Below are 19,703 nucleotides of genomic sequence, written 5' to 3' on the forward strand. Positions count from 1 at the left end.
TGGAATAAGAACGCCAAGGTCTGAATCAGGCTCTATCTGTGACTAGCTGAATAATCTTAGGAAAGTTACTTAACAGCCTCCTCATCTGTAAAATGGGGTTAATTATAGTACATGCCTCACAACACTGCTATGAGGACTGAATGGGTTAATACATATAAAGTGCTTACAATAGGGCAGGGCACATAGTAAGTCCTCAGTAAATATTAGCTATATTATTGGCTGAAGTCATAAATAGAATTATAAGTTTAAAAGGAGAGTGAAGAGGAGCCAAATTGATGTCTGATCTTAATATGGCTGTAAGGGTAGCCCTCTAACTTGTCCTTTAAAATACTGTTCCAAGTCTTCCTTCATTAGCCCATTCCTCCAGTGTGTGAAATAACGAGCTTCCTTGTGCTCCCCAAGACGTTCTGTGCATTCCCCTATCACAGGCAGCGTCTTCTGACTGTATGACTGTCTCCACTGGAGTGAGTTTCTTGACAACAGGATTGTCTTTCATCAAGGTATCCCCACCCAAGAGAAAGCCTGGTAGAGTGTAGTTATTTAATTAGTATTTAATTAGTATTTACTGGATGCATGAAAATACATAAACCATAGTCTATGCATATTAATAAGATTTGAAGAGCACCACAGGGCTTCCCAAAAACATTTCCTCTGCCTGACTTACAATGATTCTAGAAATTCTTATCATTAGACTCACTCACTCCTCTGAGTTAAGTCATGCTTCCAAGAGGTCCTGGTTAAATCTATCAGTTAACTATCACTTTGTTGTACAGCAGAAATTAACACAACACTGTAAATCAACTATACTTCAATTAAAAAAAAATCTATCAGTTAACTGAAAAGAAGTGAACAATCTGCACTTAGGAAAAGAATTGTACTCCATCTTAACGGAATAATAGATCATTCTTTTCAGGTTAAGGAAGTTCTCTTCTATTCCTAATATGCTAATAACTTTTTCATTTTTTAATCATGAATAGATGTTAAATTTTATCAAATACGTTTTCTGCATTTAGTGAGATGAGCATACTATTTTTCTTCTTTAATCTGTTTATATGGCAAATTACAGTCAACAGTTTTACATGTCAAATCATCTTTGCATGGCTAAGATAAATCCAACTTGGTCATAATGGAGTATCCTTCTTATAAATTTCCACATTCAACTTTTCAATGTTCTTTAGAATTTTTGCCTCTATGCTAAATTGGTCTATAATGATCCTTTCTCATACTATTCTTATCAAATTTTGAGGTTTATGATAGTTTCATACAATAAGTTGGGAATATTCCCTCTTCTACATTTTGAAACAGATGTATAAGACTGGAGTTATTTATTCCTTCAGTAAAATTCTGGGTCTGGATTCTCTTTTAGGGAAGATTTTAAACTATGGAATTAAAATATTTTGTGACAATAGAGCTACCTAAATATTTTATTTTTCTTGAGCCAGTTTCAGCAAATTCTGATTTGTTCATTTCACCTACGTTTTCATATTTATGTGCAAAATTTTTCATAATAGTCCCTTCTCTTTTATTGTTTGCAATGTATTTAGTTATAGCTCCTTTTCACTCCTTTATTTTTATTTTGTTTTTAAAGTAAGTCTTGCCAAAGGTTTGATAATTTTATTAATCTATAAAGAGAGTCAGGGCCTCCCTGGTGGCGCAGTGGTTGAGAGTCCGCCTGCCGATGCAGGGGATACGGGTTCGTGCCCCGGTCTGGGAGGATCCCATATGCCGCGGAGCAGCTGGGCCCGTGAGCCATGGCCGCTGGGCCTGCGCATCCGGAGCCTGTGCTCCGCAACGGGAGAGGCCACAGCAGTGAGAGGCCCGCATACCGCAAAAAGAAAAAAAAAAAAAAAAAGAGAGTCAAATTTTGGCTTTCTTGATTCTCTGTATTAAATATCTGTGTTCTGTTTCACTAATTTCCTTCTACTTTTTTCCCTTTATTACACTAGTCTTTTTCTAGCTTCTTAAGTTGAACACTTAGCTTATAAATTTTCATCTTTTTTAAAAAATATATAACCATTTAAGGTCAAATCCTGACTCTCTGGGTTGAATTTCTGCTTGCTACCTGTGTGACCCTGGGCAACTTAATTTACTCCTATGTGAAATGTGAACAAATAATAGGACCTACCTCATCGGGTTAATATTAAGGATTAAATAAATTGATATAAGTAAAACATTTAGAACAGTGCCAGTCACAGATAAAGCCTTTAATAAATCCTAACTATTATTAGTATATCTTGATTTATGAATTAGAAAATAGTTATTGACTCCTGATATGGACTATGGGGAATCTGCTCATTTACACTATCCCCTATCTCCTCTCCATTTTCCAGTGTTTTGTTATAATTTAAAAATAGACTTATTCTACTATTTCATTTTCATAAACATTTGACAACATTTTGCAACGCAATTTTTCTCCAAGTTTTTATTTTGAAAACTTTCAGATCTACAAAAAATTTGACTAAGTTGAAGACGCTGATGCTTTCACCCCTAGAACTTCATCATTATTCTACGTAACTACGGTGTCAATGTCAGTACCAAACTAAAGAAATTTAACAGTGACATAATAACCTTAATACAGAATTCATACTCAAAAGATGTTCCCTCCCAATAGTGTAAATACTGTCCTTAATAACAGCTTTTTTTTGGCTCCATAATCCAATCAAGGACCATACACTTCATTTCGTTATTGTGAGAAGATTTCCTCCATCTTTTACGAGATTCACATTTTTAGAGTGTGGGTTAGTCAGCTATTTTACAGACCAAACCACAATTTGAGTTTGTCTAATTATTTCCTTACACTTATACGGATGAAATATTTTTGGCAAAAATAGTATAGAAGTGATGTCTTTAAAAAAAGAAAAAAAAGAAGTGATGTGTCTTTTTCAGTGCATCATATCAGGAGACACATAATGTCAGCTTCTGCCATTTGGGTAATGTTAAATTTGACTGCTTGGTTGAGGATGGTTTACCAGTTTCTGGCCTGAGTATTTTCTTTGCTCTTTATTGCCATTTCTAGATGATTATTTCTTCTTACTCTTACAAACTCCATCTTTTTCTGAGGCTCAGAATAACATCCAGCAGTACCACCCTCCCATTCCTCTTTATTGTCATCTATGGATCACCTGGTCACTGATCCTCATTCATTCATTTTCATTATTCTTCCAGTCTCTGACATCAATGTAGATGACCCCATCAAAACCTCAACTCAGACTGATCTCCTCAAACACGGGGAGGGGGAAATGTAAGCCTGGACGAAGTGAGAGAGTGGCATGGACATACGTACACTACCAAATGTAAAATAGATAGCTAGTGGGAAGCAGCTGCATGGCACAGGGAGATCAGCTCAGTGCTTTGTGACCACCTAGAGGGGTGGGATAGGGGGGTGGGAGGGAGACGCAAGAGGGAGGAGAAATGGGGATGTATGTATAGCTGATTTATATAGGTGGTTATGCAGCAGAAACTAACACACCACTGTAAAGCAATTATACTCCAATAAAGATGTTAAAAAAAAAAAAAAAGAAAGGTAGGGATTGAAACAGTAACCTGGGAAATATCAGTCAAGTAACAACTAAGAGCATGTGGTTTATTTGATGCTGAGTTGAAAACTGTAAGAACTGGTGTCCAGGGAGCTGATAGGACTTGAGCAGCTCTGCTAAGTCATTCTAAGTGACCAGAAACTATGAATTCAAAAGCATTCTCAATGTTCATTCTTGGGGCTAAACATATGTATTTCAGCACACTGGAGGAAAATTTTCCAAGTGAATATTATACAGAAAAGAAGGCTTAATTATCCCTTGGCACTGTTCCTTTCCTGCCTCAGAATTATTGAAAAAAATACTGAAAAACACAAATAGGATTTATGTAAATGTAAGTATCTGACAATAGATCTTCTGCATAGATAGCTTTATAAAACATAATTATAATAAAGTATATATGGTTTAAGAAGGTTATAAAGTTTAAGAGCATCACAGTAGGAGGATTATAACTTTCTACTGTGATAAAATCCATCGAAAATATAACTTCCCATTTTAACTAAAAAAAGAAAAAACAAAACAACTGATCTCCTCAACAATGATTTTTTTTACTCCATTTAATCCATTTGCATTATTATACCCTGAATCTTGTCATCATCACAAAGAGAACTACCACTGATCAGTATCCCATTTTCCAAACCTAAGTTCTTATCCTTCAAGCTTTTCTTATATATGGTAAATCCATTTCAACAGGTTTCCAACCTCACTGAGACCTCCATTCTGTTGACCCCATCATCCTCTCTTTTTTCATCAGCACCCCTTCCTCTCTGCATATCCCTTCATGTCCAGTACATATTTCAGAGTTCATGTTTATCACAGTTACTCTGTTAAGATCTGTAGCTCCCTTGTTCCTCCCTCTCTGCCCATGTCTATTAAAACCTCAAACCCGTACGAATCTATTAACCTATGTCATCATCCTTTTCCACGCTTACACATAAACAGCTGAACTTTGGTGGGGAAAAAAAAGACACAATTAGGCCTGCTGTTTTCTACTTAAATTCATGAACTCCAACTTCAAATAGGCTTTCAACATTGCTCAGGACACCTACTGTGTTCCTCTATTAAGCTTGCACTCCCCACCCCCACTAAGATGTGTATTTCATGCCTACTTTTCACTCCTGAAATTTCCCAATCTTCCATTCATTCTTTTCACTACCAGCCAATAATCTTGCCTCATTAAGCCAGACTGGAATTCCCTCATCTTTCCATCTCAAAAACAATAAAACTTCCTGCATCTGCATCCATCTCCTTCTAGTCTAGTTTGAGTTATTCCATGTCCTCAACCACCCATGAAGACTCCTTGTAATGATCCAACTTGCTTCTGATTTTAGGTTTTGAAGCTATCAACTTCCTACTCTCCACCAACAAATTTAACCGACTTCACACCTATCTTATCCCCATATGTTACACTGGAAGTATTCTTTTTCTCTTGTCCTTCAATCTATGCTCCAGATTATATCTTAGTCTGCTTCCTTGGGACTTTGCTCCATCAGTTATCACTACTTTATACGGTCAATCTCAATCTCTCACTTTCCTCCTCCTTCCCTTCCTCTCTCTTCTACTTAAGTCTTGTCTTTCTTTTCTTTCTGCCTTTTTTTGATTTAAAAAATAGCCTTTACTTAAAAGAATAAATTACATGGAATCAGAAGTTTTCCTAAAACCTGGGATACATGGTTTTCTGCTGTTTTTTGACTAATTTCTTTCTACTTTTTTCTCATAAACTCTATATACCAATACTAACTCTAAATGCTGTATATTTTCTGACTGAGAACATTCAAAACCATTCATTCATTCGACAAGTGTGTATTGCCATACATGATGTTCCATGCACTGTTCTAGGTGCTGGGAATTCAGCAACGAAATATTTGGCTTGAGCCTGGCAATCATCTTTAAGACACTGAGATGGATAAGGTTAGTTACCTAAAAAGCTTAATTTTCTCCATTTCCATTCTCCTGTCCTAACAGAAACTATCCATTCCTCATGTATCCATATGCTGCACAAAAAGGTGATACCACTTTCAAGGGTGGTCCTAATTATTATTTTATTTTTCAACTTTATTAAAGTATAATTGGTAAATAAAAACTGTACATATTTAAGGTATACAATTTGCTGCTTCAATACACATATACACTGTGAAATGATCACCATAATCAAGCTAATTAACATATTCATTTCCTCATAGTTACCATTCCCTCCTTCCCCCCACTCCTTCTCTTCTTCTCTCCCCCCTTTCTTTCCCCTTTCTTTCCTTTCTTTCCTCCCTCCCTCCCTTCCTCTCTTTCCCTCTCCCTTCCTTCCTCCCTCCCTCCCTTCCTTCCTTCCTTCCTCTCTCCCTTTCTGTGGGAGAATGTTTAAGATATATACTCTTAACAATACTGCATTGTATAGTTGAAATTTTCTAATTATAGTCACCATGCTGTGCAGTGGGTTTCACAACTTATCCATCTTGCATAACTGAAACTTTGTATCCTTTGTCATCTTTCCTAAACAAACAAACAAAGTTTTCCTCATGCTCTCTTTTCACTCTCCTAAAGAGTTGTTTACATGCACTCCACCCCTCCTCAGCTTCCATTCATTCCTGATCTGCTGTAATCCAGCCTCTGCTGGTCACTCAACTGAGATGGCACTTTCAGAAAGGTCTTTAAAGGTCTCCTTGTTGACAATTCAATGGATACTTCTCAGTACTAAGTTAACTGACTGCTCTGTATCATTTCCAATGACTACAGAAAGCCTCTTTTCTTGCTTTCTGTAACAACACTCGGTCTCCTGACCACTCTGACAGTATAGGTTTCATTCCCTTTTACATTCCTAAATTGCCTCTGATGAAACCTCAACAAGCAGTGAAAGGTTGGAAAGCAGGAGGCAGAAGGAAGAAAGGAAAACAAGAGACAAGAATAACCTGCTAGCCTGTGGAGAATCAAATGCTAACTCGAAGAATCAGACTTCTGTGTGTGAGTACAGTCCACAAATATCATCAAACTGCACTGTATACTTGAAGAAACACTTAGGTTTACATTTCTGTGTGATCTGCAGCAAAAGTTCTAAGACCAGATAATCTGGCCATTCATGCTATAACCAAAAAGGAAAGGATGATACCATCTTTCCAACTGCCCTACCTTTGCTTAGGTAACAAATGAGCTCTACTTATGTTCTCGTCTTCACTGGGTATATATATGTAATTGCCCTATTGCCATCCATTTTAGTACTGAGTAGAATACAGTCAAAATTCTACTAGGGTCAGCAAGTGGTAAATATAAAGCAACTTTCTTTAAACTAAATTAAAATAGGAATTCATTGAATGTTTTAAATATTCTTTGTGCTATCATGACAAAGTGAACTACTTATTTATAAATATGATTTAAACAGTTTTATCTGTGGTGCAAGCGTATCTAAATATGAGGCCTGATAACTAGACAAAACTAAAGCTGCACCTGCATTATTGGTTAAGATTTTTCTTAAAGAAAAATCTTATAGCAGTATTAGGAAGCAGCCTGATATACACGACATAACCTTGCACTAGATTTCAGAAGGTATACGTTTTACTTTAAACAATAATTTCAGTGATATGGGTAAATAATTTAATCTCACACTCCCTTAGTTTCCCTTTTAATTGAATGAGTAATCATCCCATCAGTTAGCCCAACTCACAGGGATGTTGTACGGGAACCAGGAAATATTTCTCAGTGTCTTGGGCTCCTCATGAGAAAGGTTACTCTGGGCAACGCTACTGATTCCTGGCATTAGACTCAAACAGGCAGTGAGACAGCAGAAGGATACTCAAGCAAGCAGAAAGAAAAGTGTCTATACTGTATATGTTATTTCAAACAAGGATATTTAGATAAATGCAAAGAATAGTCTAGTTTTTTAAAAAAGAAATCAGTAAAGTAACTCAAAGAAAAGGAGCTAGATATTAGAAAATAACCTTAAGTAAGAGGAAGAGGTTGTTGAGACAGCTTAGCAGAGACAAAAGGCACTGAAGAACAGAGTCATCCATATTCCCACACTGTAAGATAAGGCAGATAAAAAGCCAATTAAACTATGTACAGATTTAGAAAAAAATAATGTAAGGAAGATAACTTGGCTGGTTTGTCTGTCCATCAAGGACAAATTATTTGGTTTTCTTTAAATTTTTTTTCTACAGAATATATGCTCGTGTAGAATGTATTATTGACATTATTCACCTCAAACTTCCCTTTCTTAACTGAAGCCACCATGGTTTCTTTTACCATTCTGTTTACTCTATGGTTGGTGTAACATTATTCTAAATAAGTTAGCAAAATGAAAGTCACATGAAGAGACAGAGAGCTGCCTGAAAAGCTTCGTAATACGTTATGCTCTAAAAACTTCATGCTTCATTAGCAAGGGAGTAACTGAAACTAGTCCCAAATTCTAATCATGTGCCATTACTCTGGTTGCTAGCTTTTAATATTTTCTTTCACGGGCATGGCTTCAGTATACAACTAACACTGCACAGAATGATAAGCATATGGTATACGTTTTGGACATCTGTTCTGCCACTGCAGCAAATAATGAATCATGAATCTACTTTTCATGCAAAATTTTTAGTGCCAAATTATGCTTTGGATTTCATTGGTTATGGCATTATTTCACAAAGGTTAATTAAATTGTAAAAAAAAAAAAAAGAATTTAGTGTGTTAAAAGAGCCTCTACAACCTGGACTATTTAAAATTTTCCATATTTCCCATTTTCGAATTTGCCTAAGATCATTCTGGCTGAGATCTAATACTGACAAATCTAATCTAATCTAATCCTAATACTGACAAAGGTAATTATTTTTTAAATGTATAGATGCCAATAAAAACAGTCATCAAAAACTGGAAACTATGGTAAATTGTATGTTTATTTACACGACTTAATGTTTATAATACACAGAGAACATTAAAAACAATCCTGCAATTCTGGTATAGCTCAAATTATAAAAAAAATTATGAAATGTACTACATATAACAATAATAGCTTCAGTTATTCGTTCAATTAAATCAAAATAAGGAAGGTAAAAGGCAGCTAACTAAAAATGAATATAATAGAAGATAAATACCTTTAGTTGATTGTTAAACGAATCCATTTCTGATAGCTTAGATGCAGTTTCTTTTTCAAGAGCATCTAATTGTTCTTTAAGTCTTTGGCATAATTCTTCCTTTTCTAATGATTTTTTATGAAGTAAACCAACTCCTAAATCTGAAATACAAACATCATACAGTTTACATTTGGTAGAAGTTCCTGTCATTACCAGTAATTAACATTTATTGTCTGGTCAAATTGGTATAACTAGAGAGCCAAAGGCTATACACACATAAGGTGGATCAACTCAAGGGAAAAAACAATCAGCAGTCATTTCCCTTTTTCGGATCATATCTTGGAAGATCCTCATATGGAAATGTTATAAGCATTGGTTCTGTACTCAAAAGAACTAGAACTCGAAGTGACGCTCCATTCTGGGTAAGGTGCTTCACCAATCTGATCTGCAGGCTCTCCTATTCAATGGGCATTATATCACCCACCTCATATATGGGGTGATGATATAAAGCCATTAGTACAGAGTCTGGCCCATAGTAAATACTCAATTAATAGCACCTATTGTTAAAGTAGCTTTCTATTTATTCTCAGTGCTCCCAAGAATAGGGGAATATTCACTACAAGGACTCAATAAATATTACTAACTGGATCATTCAGTGGTGGTATTTTAGGAGGTAGGAACAGAGAGCTTCATTTTATATGACCTTTTCTTACACATTTAGGCAAGGATGAAAAAACTGGATGGAAATATATGATGCAGATTACATTTCAGTAAATTAAGACAGCAATCTTACCATCTATTTAAGTACAAATGACCCTTGAACAACGATTGGAGGGTGGCCCTCTGCTCTGTTGAAAATCCAAGTATAACTTGCAGTTGGCCCTCAGCATACGTGGGTGCAGTTCCTCCATATCCACAGTTCTAAGTCCTTGGATTCAACAACCATGGATCTGTGTAGTACTGTAGTATTTACTTATTGAAAAAAATCTGCATAGAAGTGGACCTGTGCAGTTCAAACCCACGTTGTTCAACGGTCAACTGTACATATTTTAAAACTTTATTGTATTTTTTAAAGTACAGAAATCTAGTACAAAATTCAAATAAAATGAAGCATATAGAGTAAAAAGTAAAAAAGTCTCTCTTCATCTCAACTCCTACCCACCTCTTAGGTACCTGATATGTGCATATTCAGCATTTCCATGGGGCTTTAATGGGATCGCGCTGTCTACACTGCTTGGCAACTTCTTTTAAATTTAATAACACATCTCACCATTAAAGACATCTAGATCTAGTTCATTCTTTAAAATTGCTCCCTGGTAGTCCACATTATGGCTATTCCGTAATTTATGTAACTGTTCCCTTTTTGATTGCCATTTAGGTTGTTTCTGATCTTCTACTATTAAATAAAAATGCTGCCATAAACATACTTGTATGTACATTTCAACGCACACATGGAAGTTTTTAAAAGGCTAGGAGGTGAAAGAATTGCTATGTAGAAGGATGTGCACACTTTAAATTTGGACAGAAACTGCCAAACTGCCCTTCCAAAAAGCTGTACCAGCAACAATGACACCAAATTACCTGTTTCTGCACACCCCTATCACCAGATACTATCACTCATTTTTCTTTCTTTTTTTTTTAACATCTTTATTGGAGTATAATTGCTTTACAAAGGTGTGTTAGTTTCTGTTTTACAACAAAGTGAATCAGTTATACATATACATATGTTCCCATATCTCTTCTCTCTTGCGTCTCCCTCCCTCCCACCCTCCCTATCCCACCCCCTAGGTGGTCACAAAGCACCGAGCTGATCTCCCTGTGCTATGTGGCTGCTTCCCACTAGCTATCTATTTTACATTTGGTAGTGTATATATGTCCATGCCACTCTCTCACTTTGTCCCAGCTTACCCTTCCCCCTCCCCGTGTCCTCAAGTCCATTCTCTACATCTGCATCTGCGTCTTTATTCCTGTCCTGCCCCTAGGTTCTTCAGAACCATTTTTTTTTTAGATTCCATATATATATGTGTTAGCATATGGTATTTGTTTTTCTCTTTCTGACTTGCTTCACTCAGTATGACAGACTCTGGGTCCACCCACCTCACTACAAATAACTCAATTTCATTTCTTTTTATGGCTGGGTAATATTCCATTGTATATATGTGCCACATCTTCTTTATCCATTCATCTGTCGATGGACACTTAGGTTGCTTCCATGTCCTGGCTATTGTAAATAGAGCTGCAGTGAACATTGTGGTACATGACTCTTTTTGAATTATGGTTTTCTCAGGGGATATGCCCAGTAGTGGGATTGCTGGGTCGTATGGTAATTTTATTTTTAGTTTTTTAAGGAACCTCCATACTGTTCTCCATAGTGGCTGCATCAATTTACATTCCCACCAACAGTGCAAGAGGGTTCCCTTTTCTCCACATCCTCTCCAGCATTTATTGTTTGTAGATTTTTTGATGATGGCCATTCTGACTGGTGTGAGCTGATACCTCATTGTAGTTTTGATTTGTATTTCTCTAATATTAGTGATGTTGAGCATCCCTTCATGTGTTTGTTGGCAATCTGTATATCTTCTTTGGAGAAATGTCTATTTAGGTCTTCTGCCCATTTTTGGATTGGGTTGTTTGTTTTTTTGATATTGAGCTGCATGAGCTGCTTGTAAATTTTTGAGATTGTATCACTCATTTTTCATTTTTGCTAACTGGCAAAAAAATTCTTATTGTCATTTAAATTTGTATTTTCTTGGCAACTACTGAAATCAGATAAACATCTATTTATATGGCCATCTACTTACATTTATCAGCCATCATCTTGAATTGTCTCGTCTCAACCTTTGCTGGCTTTTCCCTCCTATTGGCTTGTCTTAGTTTCTGATTTGTAGAAGCTCTAAATACTTGTTGTATCATATATATTTCAATTTTTTTTTACTATTTATGACATCTTTCATCATGAAAAATTTTTTCATTTTTATTTCATCGTAAACTAAATATTTTCCTTCATAGCTCTATGTATTGTTTGAAGAGACTTTTCTGACACCAAGATTATAAAAATGTTTTCCTCTGTAACATTTTTTTCTAGAGTTATATTTTATGTTTAGCCTCCCACTTTACCTAGAATTTATATCTGCATAAAGTGAGGTAAAGAGCTTCTTCACCCCCCTTTCAACTATCCCTCAAATCAATTAATGAAGAGATAGTAACTATCGAAAGCCCATCCCTTCCCCACTGATGTTAAATGCCAACTTTATCTAATCCTAAATTGCCATATATATATATATATATAAATGGGCTTGTTTCTAGACTCTCTATTTAGTTCCAGTGTTCTGTTTCTATTTTGGATCAATAATACATTATTTTAGGTACTATACCCTTCAAAGCTCATGTTTCGGTAAACGATAGGGCTAGACTCCTCCCCCCACCAATGTTTTTTCTTTTTAAGTCTTGGCTCATGATGTGTATTTTCTCTTCTAGGTTAATTTGTGAATTATCTGTCAAGTTTCATCTAAGGAAACCTGAATAAAACTGAATATGTGGATGAATTAGTAGAGAACTAAATAATAACATCTTTAAAATATTGAGCAAGTTCATTCAGGAATATAATACGTATCTACTTATCCAGGGATCTTTTATGTCAATCAGTAAAGTTTTATGGCTGTGCATTTCTTCTTTGTTCATTTAACAATGAGAATGCTGATATGAATGAGATCTTTTTCCCCCTTATTTTCTAAATAAATACTTTTGATATACAGTAAAGTTGCTGATTTTTATATGCTGATTTTGTATCCAGGCACCTTGTTAAATTGTCTTATAATTCTAACAGTTTTCCAGTATTTCAATAAATATTTAATCATTAAATTACACATCTGCTATATGCAAGGCCTTGCACTTTGTTCAATGGTAGGTAAAAGTGAAGGATAAGGCATGGGTCCTATTCTAGTCAAGGTGGGAGATAAGCAATGGGAAAAATAACAGTAAAAGAATATTCATTCTTAGTATTGAAAATGAGCATGAGTAAAAATGGATGCTTTCATACTGAATGTGATCATATTACATCTACGAGCACTGTGTTAGGTAACTGAAAGAGGCAACATGGTAGTGTGGTGGGCTTTAGGAGTCAGACACACAAGAATTTGAGACCTACTATTACATGATCTTGGGTAATTACTTATTCTCTGTGAACCTCAGTTTTCCCAAGCTGCACAATGGAAATAACGACGACTACTTTACAGGGCTGTTGTAAAGATGAAAGGAAATAATGCATGAAAACTGCCTAGCATGGTGCTTGGCACATGCCTGATAATCTTAAATGGTTACTATTATGGACAGAGGAATCTAAGGGATACTGGGTACTTTGCAAACTCCAAATAAAAGCTTCCTATTCTAAACTGGACTACAGCAAAGATTAATAAATTTATAAAAGCTAAATTGGATCACATTCCACAGAGAAAGAGTAGCTCTACCAGGCCCCTAATAAGACATATTCTACATTCTCTTCACAATCCAAATACTAACAATGAAGATGACAATATATTTTCTACCCTGCACAGATCAGGAGTGCTGCCTTATCCTGCTTCTGGAATGCCTGTGAGGGGTAAGGTAGGAGCTGATACACTTCGAACAGCCAAGAAAAGCATCCTGTGCAAGGAAGACTGTCTGAGACGAGACATCAGTGGAAGGTGGGAGACATAATTATAAGAGTAGTTCACAAGATCAAATTTTCTATTCCTGGTATTCCTTCGATGTAAAGGGACCTTTACTAGAACAACAGTCCCAGCTTCTTTCTAACTCTTAAATACTTGGTGAGATCAAGATAAGGACCCGGGTGTACACAGCCCTATACCTTTCCTATCCCTTGCTTTCTTGAGGTTGAAGTGCCTACAGGAATCTGCATTCTTTTTTGTTCATGCACCCAGTGTCTTACAGGGGCAGCTGTACTGCTCAGATAAGCCATGCTGTCTAACATCAGCTTTATTAATAATGAGGTGATACTCTGGTCTCTCATGTCTTGCTCCTTTGCCTTATTTCTTAATTTGTTCAGAATTTGGGCAAAGAAGAGGGATGAACCTATTTATTGGCCCGCCTAAAAAACCAAAAGTGTAATAAAGAGCCCTAGAATGAAAAAACTGACAGATACTCAGTGGGAGACATTTAGGATACTTTAGCTAGTTCTAACACATTTGCAGAGTTACTTTTCTTTAAATAAATCTTTCTTCTGCTACATTGTTATTGGCATGCTATCCAATGTAGAGATTTTTTTTTTCTTCAGTTTCCTGGTTGAGACTTGAATCAAGAGAAATGTTATATTCTCATAAATTACACTGGAATATTTTGTTCCACAGGTGTCAGAGGGGCAAGGTGGTAAAATTCTTTACATGAATCACAAAGTTAGATGACATAGAAGGTCTGGGAAGAGTGTACCAGTCTGCTTAGGCCTATCACTGCTGTACACTATCACCCTAGAATCCAACAGGTTTGGCTCCATAGAAAAGTCCCCTCACGAACAGTTCTTTACAATTAGTGCAGGATTTTGCCAAAATGCACACATAGTCTTGTGTTCAAGCCAAACTGAGGCTTAATTGTAATGTAACATTTAAGTTCAACTGTAATGTAACATTTTATTTGATTGATATTTGAAATATATAAATAAAAATGGTATCAAGACAGGAAGTCAGACCACAATTGTTATTTTATTTCTATTTACATTTTATTGCTAAAAATGCTCCAACATGAGGTAATATTTTTCACATTATTTTAAAAACTTTAGGGGCTTCCCTGGTGGCGCAGTGGTTGAGAATCTGCCTGCTAATGCAGGGGACACGGGTTCGAGCCCTGATCTGGGAGGATCCCACATGCCGCGGAGCGACTAAGCCTGTGAGCCACAACTACTGAGCCTGCGCGTCTGGAGCCTGTGCTCCGCAACAAGAGAGGCCGCAATAGTGAGAGGCCTGCGCACTATGATGAAGAATGGCCCCCACTTTTGCCACAACTAGAGAAAGCCCTCGCACAGAAATGAAGACCCAACACGGCCCAAAATAAATAAATAAATAAATTAAAAAAAAAAAAAAAAAAAAAAAAACTTTAACTATAGACAAAAAATGTTATTTATAACAGAATAATGCTATTTTAAAATGCAACAGAATATAACTGATACATTCAGAAAAGAATACAAGAGGCAAAACAAACCTTAGAGACTTACCAGGTGTGTTACTGAGCTGCATATTTTTAATTCTTTCATTTAATAATTGCTTCTCTGGCACCAAATAGATAAGCTTATTTTGATATTCCTTATAAAAAGAAAAAGAAACTCTGTAATGTTGTCTAAGAATTTTCTAAAAATGTAAAAACATGATTTAATCACTCTTGAAACTTAGTATAGGAATAATACATAGAATGATATGTAAATTGCTTGCAACTTATGGATAAACTAAAATGGAATTAAATGATGTATTTGTTTATTAAAGACTTAAAACTCAAAGGGGTAAATGCCCAGATATTGTATAAATATTAAGCAGAATTTAACCAGGTGTTAAGCACAGTTTTAGGGAGTCCATGAGATTCCTGATATTATACAAGATTGTGTGTATCCACATACCTTTAGGAAGAACGTCTATCAGAGGCTCAAAGGGGTTCATGACCCCAAGAGTGAAAACCACTCTATTAGGAAGAATTACTAATAACTGCTCACGTTTAAGGACAATTCAGCAGCAAAGGACTTACCTGAAGTTCCTGTTGAAGCTGCCTGATTTCCATAATTTCCAGGTCACACTGCTTATCCAGAACTTCCAGCTCAGTCTTTTGAGTTTGCTTCCTGAGTCGGACGTCTTGAAGTCTGCTTGAGATCTGCTGATGTTTGCCATTCTATAGGAAGAGAAACATATGGTAACATAAAATGCTAATAGGAAATGTTCTTATCAAGAGAACAATATTTTTATTTAAATTTTAAATGTCATTTATCATTTATACTCAGTCTAAGATAAATGTCTAAAACCAAGTTAACTCAAGAGAGTTATTAGCAGGAAACACACTGCTGTGAGTGTTAAGAGCCTATTATGTGAAGAGGAGAAAGCACAAACGTAACACACTGAATTTTTTTTCTGAACTCAGCATTTAGGCACTAATTCATAATATTAAAATATAAACAATCTCTTAGAATAATAAGGAGGAATAAGTGTGTGCATATGACAATTAGCATTACATTCTCTGAACTTCTTTTTCTATCCTCAATGCTGCCATCTAATTCTTCTAATTAAACAGTGTACAGGAGGGTCTTTTGGGGCCACACTACTCTTCTCCTATACCAATATTCCTTTCCCCTTGTTCTGAGAATAAAAAAAAAAAAACAGAACAAAAAACAGCAGAGATTCTCAATGGAAGCTAATAAGAAGGGTGAGGTGTTATGAGCTGAACTGTGTCCCCCACAATTTATATGTTGAAGTCCTAACCCTCAGTAACCTCAGAATATGACTGCATTTGGAGATAGGACATTTAAAGAGGTAATTAAGATTAAATGAAGTCTTATGGGTGGGCCCTACTCCAATCTGACTGGTGTCCTTATAAGGAGAGAACATTTAGACACGATAGAGACAGCAGAGATGCACAGGCACAGAAAAGACCACATGAGGACATGGCGAAAGGCTGCCACCTGCAAGTCAAGGAGAGAAGCCTCAGAAGAAATCGAACATGCTGACACCTTGATCTTGGACTTCCAGCCTCCAGAACTGTGATAAAAATTGCCACCTGGTCTGTGGTATTTTGTTATGGCAGCCTTAGCAAATAAAGTGGGGTGAGGAAAAATGAGGCTCCTGGTTAAAAATCGCCAACAATGAAAGTTTTTACTGAAAAGTATGTTTCATATTTGAGAAATACACGCTGAAGGGAATATGCTGTGTCCACCCTGGATATCATGTTATTATCTTCAGCAAATATAAGTATAGGCCCTGGACCTTTCCAGACTCTGCACATTAATCTGTGCTACTGCTTGGTGTGTTACCCCAGTTCTTGGGGGAAAAACAATCAAAAGGTTTCCTCCCATTGTATTTTTAAGGAAAAACACACAGTCAAGATAACGGTTCAGACAGATACCCAAGTAGCTACACAAAGAAGTTAAAGTTTTTAGGACTGTCCTGTAGTACTATGGCATGATTAACAACTGTGGTATGCTTTCCTATTCATTTGAAGGCATAAAATAGTACCTTTCTGATGAAAGATATTGTGATTTTTTTAAAAATGTAATTCAATTCATCAACCAAATAAAACATTAGACTACAATTAAACAAGATGTAAATATGGCTCTACTACATAGCTACACATGCATTTTCTGCAAAACCTTACTGTATTATCAGGTCAGGCTTATGGGATTACAGGGTCGTAGTAGAATAGTATGCCTTACTCAGACCCTTTCTATATTCTCACTTTGCATTTCAAGCAAAGTCTTTTAACAGGTACTCTGACATCTGATATATAAAAACTGATAAGCATAATGGGCAATATTAGTTAACAACCATAGTCTTTTAGAACTGAAAGGAATCCTAAGAGATTATTTAGGTCAGCAGTTTCCAATCATTTTTTCTTTTTAGCAGTAGAATCCTCTTTTCCAAGCAAATTTTAGATAAAACTCCAATGAAAGTACAGCAGATAAATGTGGTGATTCTCTGTTGTGAAACGTGGGACGAAGAAGTGGGGAGAGGAGACGCTGTCCTAGCGCCTAGGCTCTCCTCTCCCACCTCCGCAGACCACCTTCCAGAGACCAGTTTGAAAACTGAAAATCACAGAACCAGCACAAACTTTTATTTTATAGACACGCAAAGTGAGGCACAGAGAAGGGAGATGTCTTGCCCAAGAGTACCTTGTTTATCCACATCTGAACTAAGACCACAACAGAATTCTCAGCATTTCGAGTCACTATCCTTTTTTAGTAAACTATACTGTCTAAACTGTTAAAAAGCACATATGAAAATATGACTATTTAATTACATTAAAACATAACATATTCATGAGGTAGATTTAAAAAACAATAATATTTTTCAACAGGTAACTCTAAGTATCATTCAGATAAATTTCACTTAAACCTATAGCCATACCAGTGCTTCCAACTCGAGATGAAGGCTTTTCTTTTTAGAGTTTAATCTGACAATTTCTTCCTGTTCTCTATTCCTTCGATTGAGAAGCTCCTGTCTACGAATTCTCTCCCATTCTAAACGACGTTGTCTTTCAAGTTCCTGTTTTGCTGCCTGAAAATAATGAATTAATTTTTAAATTAACAATTTTGCCTCATTCAAAAACTGATGGAATGACAAAGTACAGATGAGGCAGCATTTAGCACTTAGTGGGCTTGAGTTTCTAAGGGTAACTGGGCAAACCTAGTTTTATCAATGGGCCTAAACTAAAGACTTCCACAAAAGCAAATTCATCCACCAGACTTTCTGATTGCTTCATAGGGCCATCCTCTTGCTGTAGTTACTTTTCCCTTAATAAACAAAAAGATGACTTCAGGGCTTCCCTGGTGGCGCAGTGGTTGAGAGTCCACCTGCCGATGCGGGGACACGGGTTCGTGCCCCGGTCCGGGAAGATCCCACATGCCGCGGAGCAGCTGGGCCCGTGAGCCATGGCCGCTGGGCCTGCATGTCCAGAGCCTGTGCTCCGCGACGGGAGAGGCCACAACAGTGAGAGGCCCGCGTACCACAAAAAAAAAAAAAAAAAAAAGGATGACTTCATAAATGCAAATGTTAGTAGGAATAACTGTACCTTTATTCTGTCATCAGGGAAGAAAAAAATTTTATTTACCTTATTTCAGTGCCACTGTAATTTACTGTGGTCCATGCACAGCCCTTGAAAACACAGCCAGGCCTCCCAGGGACCCCACACAGCACCAGTTTTCCCAAGGACCTGCACAAGCCCACTCTCGTGATCCCTCTCAAGGCCTTCAACTCCCCAAGCTCTTCTTTCTGCCTCTCCAATTACTTGGCCTTTTACTCTGGATCCTAAGCTTTCTTTCGTTTAATGACCTGATCACACTGACTTCTTCCTCTGGCTCCTCACTCAACTCAGCTTTGCAACCAATCTGGCACTGACTGAGGTATCACCTGCAGACATGCTTTCTCTACCAGCTGTCAGCCCTGAAACCCCTCACAAGCAAGGACCCTCTATCTCTCCACAGGAGAAGGAAGATTCAGATTTGTACAGGGTAAGAATGAACGAATGATGCTGAGAAAAAGCACAACAAAAATTACCATTTTTTATCAAATGAAATGTAGCCACTTACTAAATGAAATGATTTTCCTGGGAAATAAAATAACTTAAAAAAATAACCTCTCGTCTTTCTATCTCTTTTCTCCTTTCTTCCTCCCGTTGTCTCTCCAATTCCCTCTGCTTCTCCAAGCGTTTTTCTAATTCCAGTTGTTTCTTCCATTCTTGCTCTTGTAACTCTCTCTGTTTCCGTTCCCACTCTTCCTTTTCTTTCTGGGCTTTGCGCTCTGCCTCCCTCTGCTGCTGCTCCATCATGGCCTGGCGTCGCTTCTCCAGTTCCATGTTCCCCCGCTCATAGTTGGCTTTCCGCTTGTCCTCGAACGTAACTAGATAAGGTATATTGTAAGCATTCTTCAACATCAAGCCTAATGATCCTGTAATCTAGCTTCAACGTCCTCATGCCTCGTGATCACGTGACTGCTACTTCTCTGTGGATACTTCTCCGAAGGATAATTTTAACTCAAATGTAAATAGTAAAATATTTACTTTCTTATAAGAATTCATTTTTGGAAAACAAATCTCTAAGTTTGAGTCCATCCAAGAGAAAAATAATTTTACTATTCCTGCCAATGAAAATACTTTTCATTTTTTTTCTCAGCATTTTCTTCAAGGATAACCAAAGTTGTATGGCTATATATTTGTTATATTTGGTATATGTCATTAACTTTTTAATATTTTAAAATATCTACACATGTACTTTTCCAACCAGTATTTAAACTTTTTTTAAAGCTCAAGATTTCGTTACAAAGCTTGCTATAATGATTTTTCCAAAAGTGGGAGAAACACTTTAACTAGGACACCTAATACATACACTCTTGCCAAATATACACACCTGTCTCTTCCTCTCAGTTTTGACTATCTTAATTTTACTGATGTTGAA

The 19,703-nt window shown here is 36.6% G+C and overlaps 1 protein-coding gene across 7 annotated transcripts in view; it reads right to left on the bottom strand.

Moving 5' to 3' along the window:
* Positions 1-19,703, bottom strand: part of ITSN2 (intersectin 2) — a 168,944-nt gene that overhangs the window by 87,955 nt on the left and 61,286 nt on the right. For all 7 annotated transcript variants that reach the window (XM_082642216.1, XM_082642217.1, XM_082642215.1 and 4 more), the window contains 5 exons: positions 18,887-19,149; positions 17,659-17,808; positions 15,296-15,436; positions 14,775-14,862; positions 8,594-8,733 (listed from right to left, as the gene is read on the bottom strand). In XM_082642216.1, the coding sequence (XP_082498342.1) occupies positions 8,594-8,733; positions 14,775-14,862; positions 15,296-15,436; positions 17,659-17,808; positions 18,887-19,149 (782 nt within the window). The remainder of the gene's footprint in view (positions 1-8,593; positions 8,734-14,774; positions 14,863-15,295; positions 15,437-17,658; positions 17,809-18,886; positions 19,150-19,703) is intronic.

This window comes from Mesoplodon mirus (assembly GCF_964341445.2).
Source record: "Mesoplodon mirus genome assembly, chromosome: 14".
Lineage (NCBI taxonomy): Eukaryota > Metazoa > Chordata > Mammalia > Artiodactyla > Ziphiidae > Mesoplodon > Mesoplodon mirus.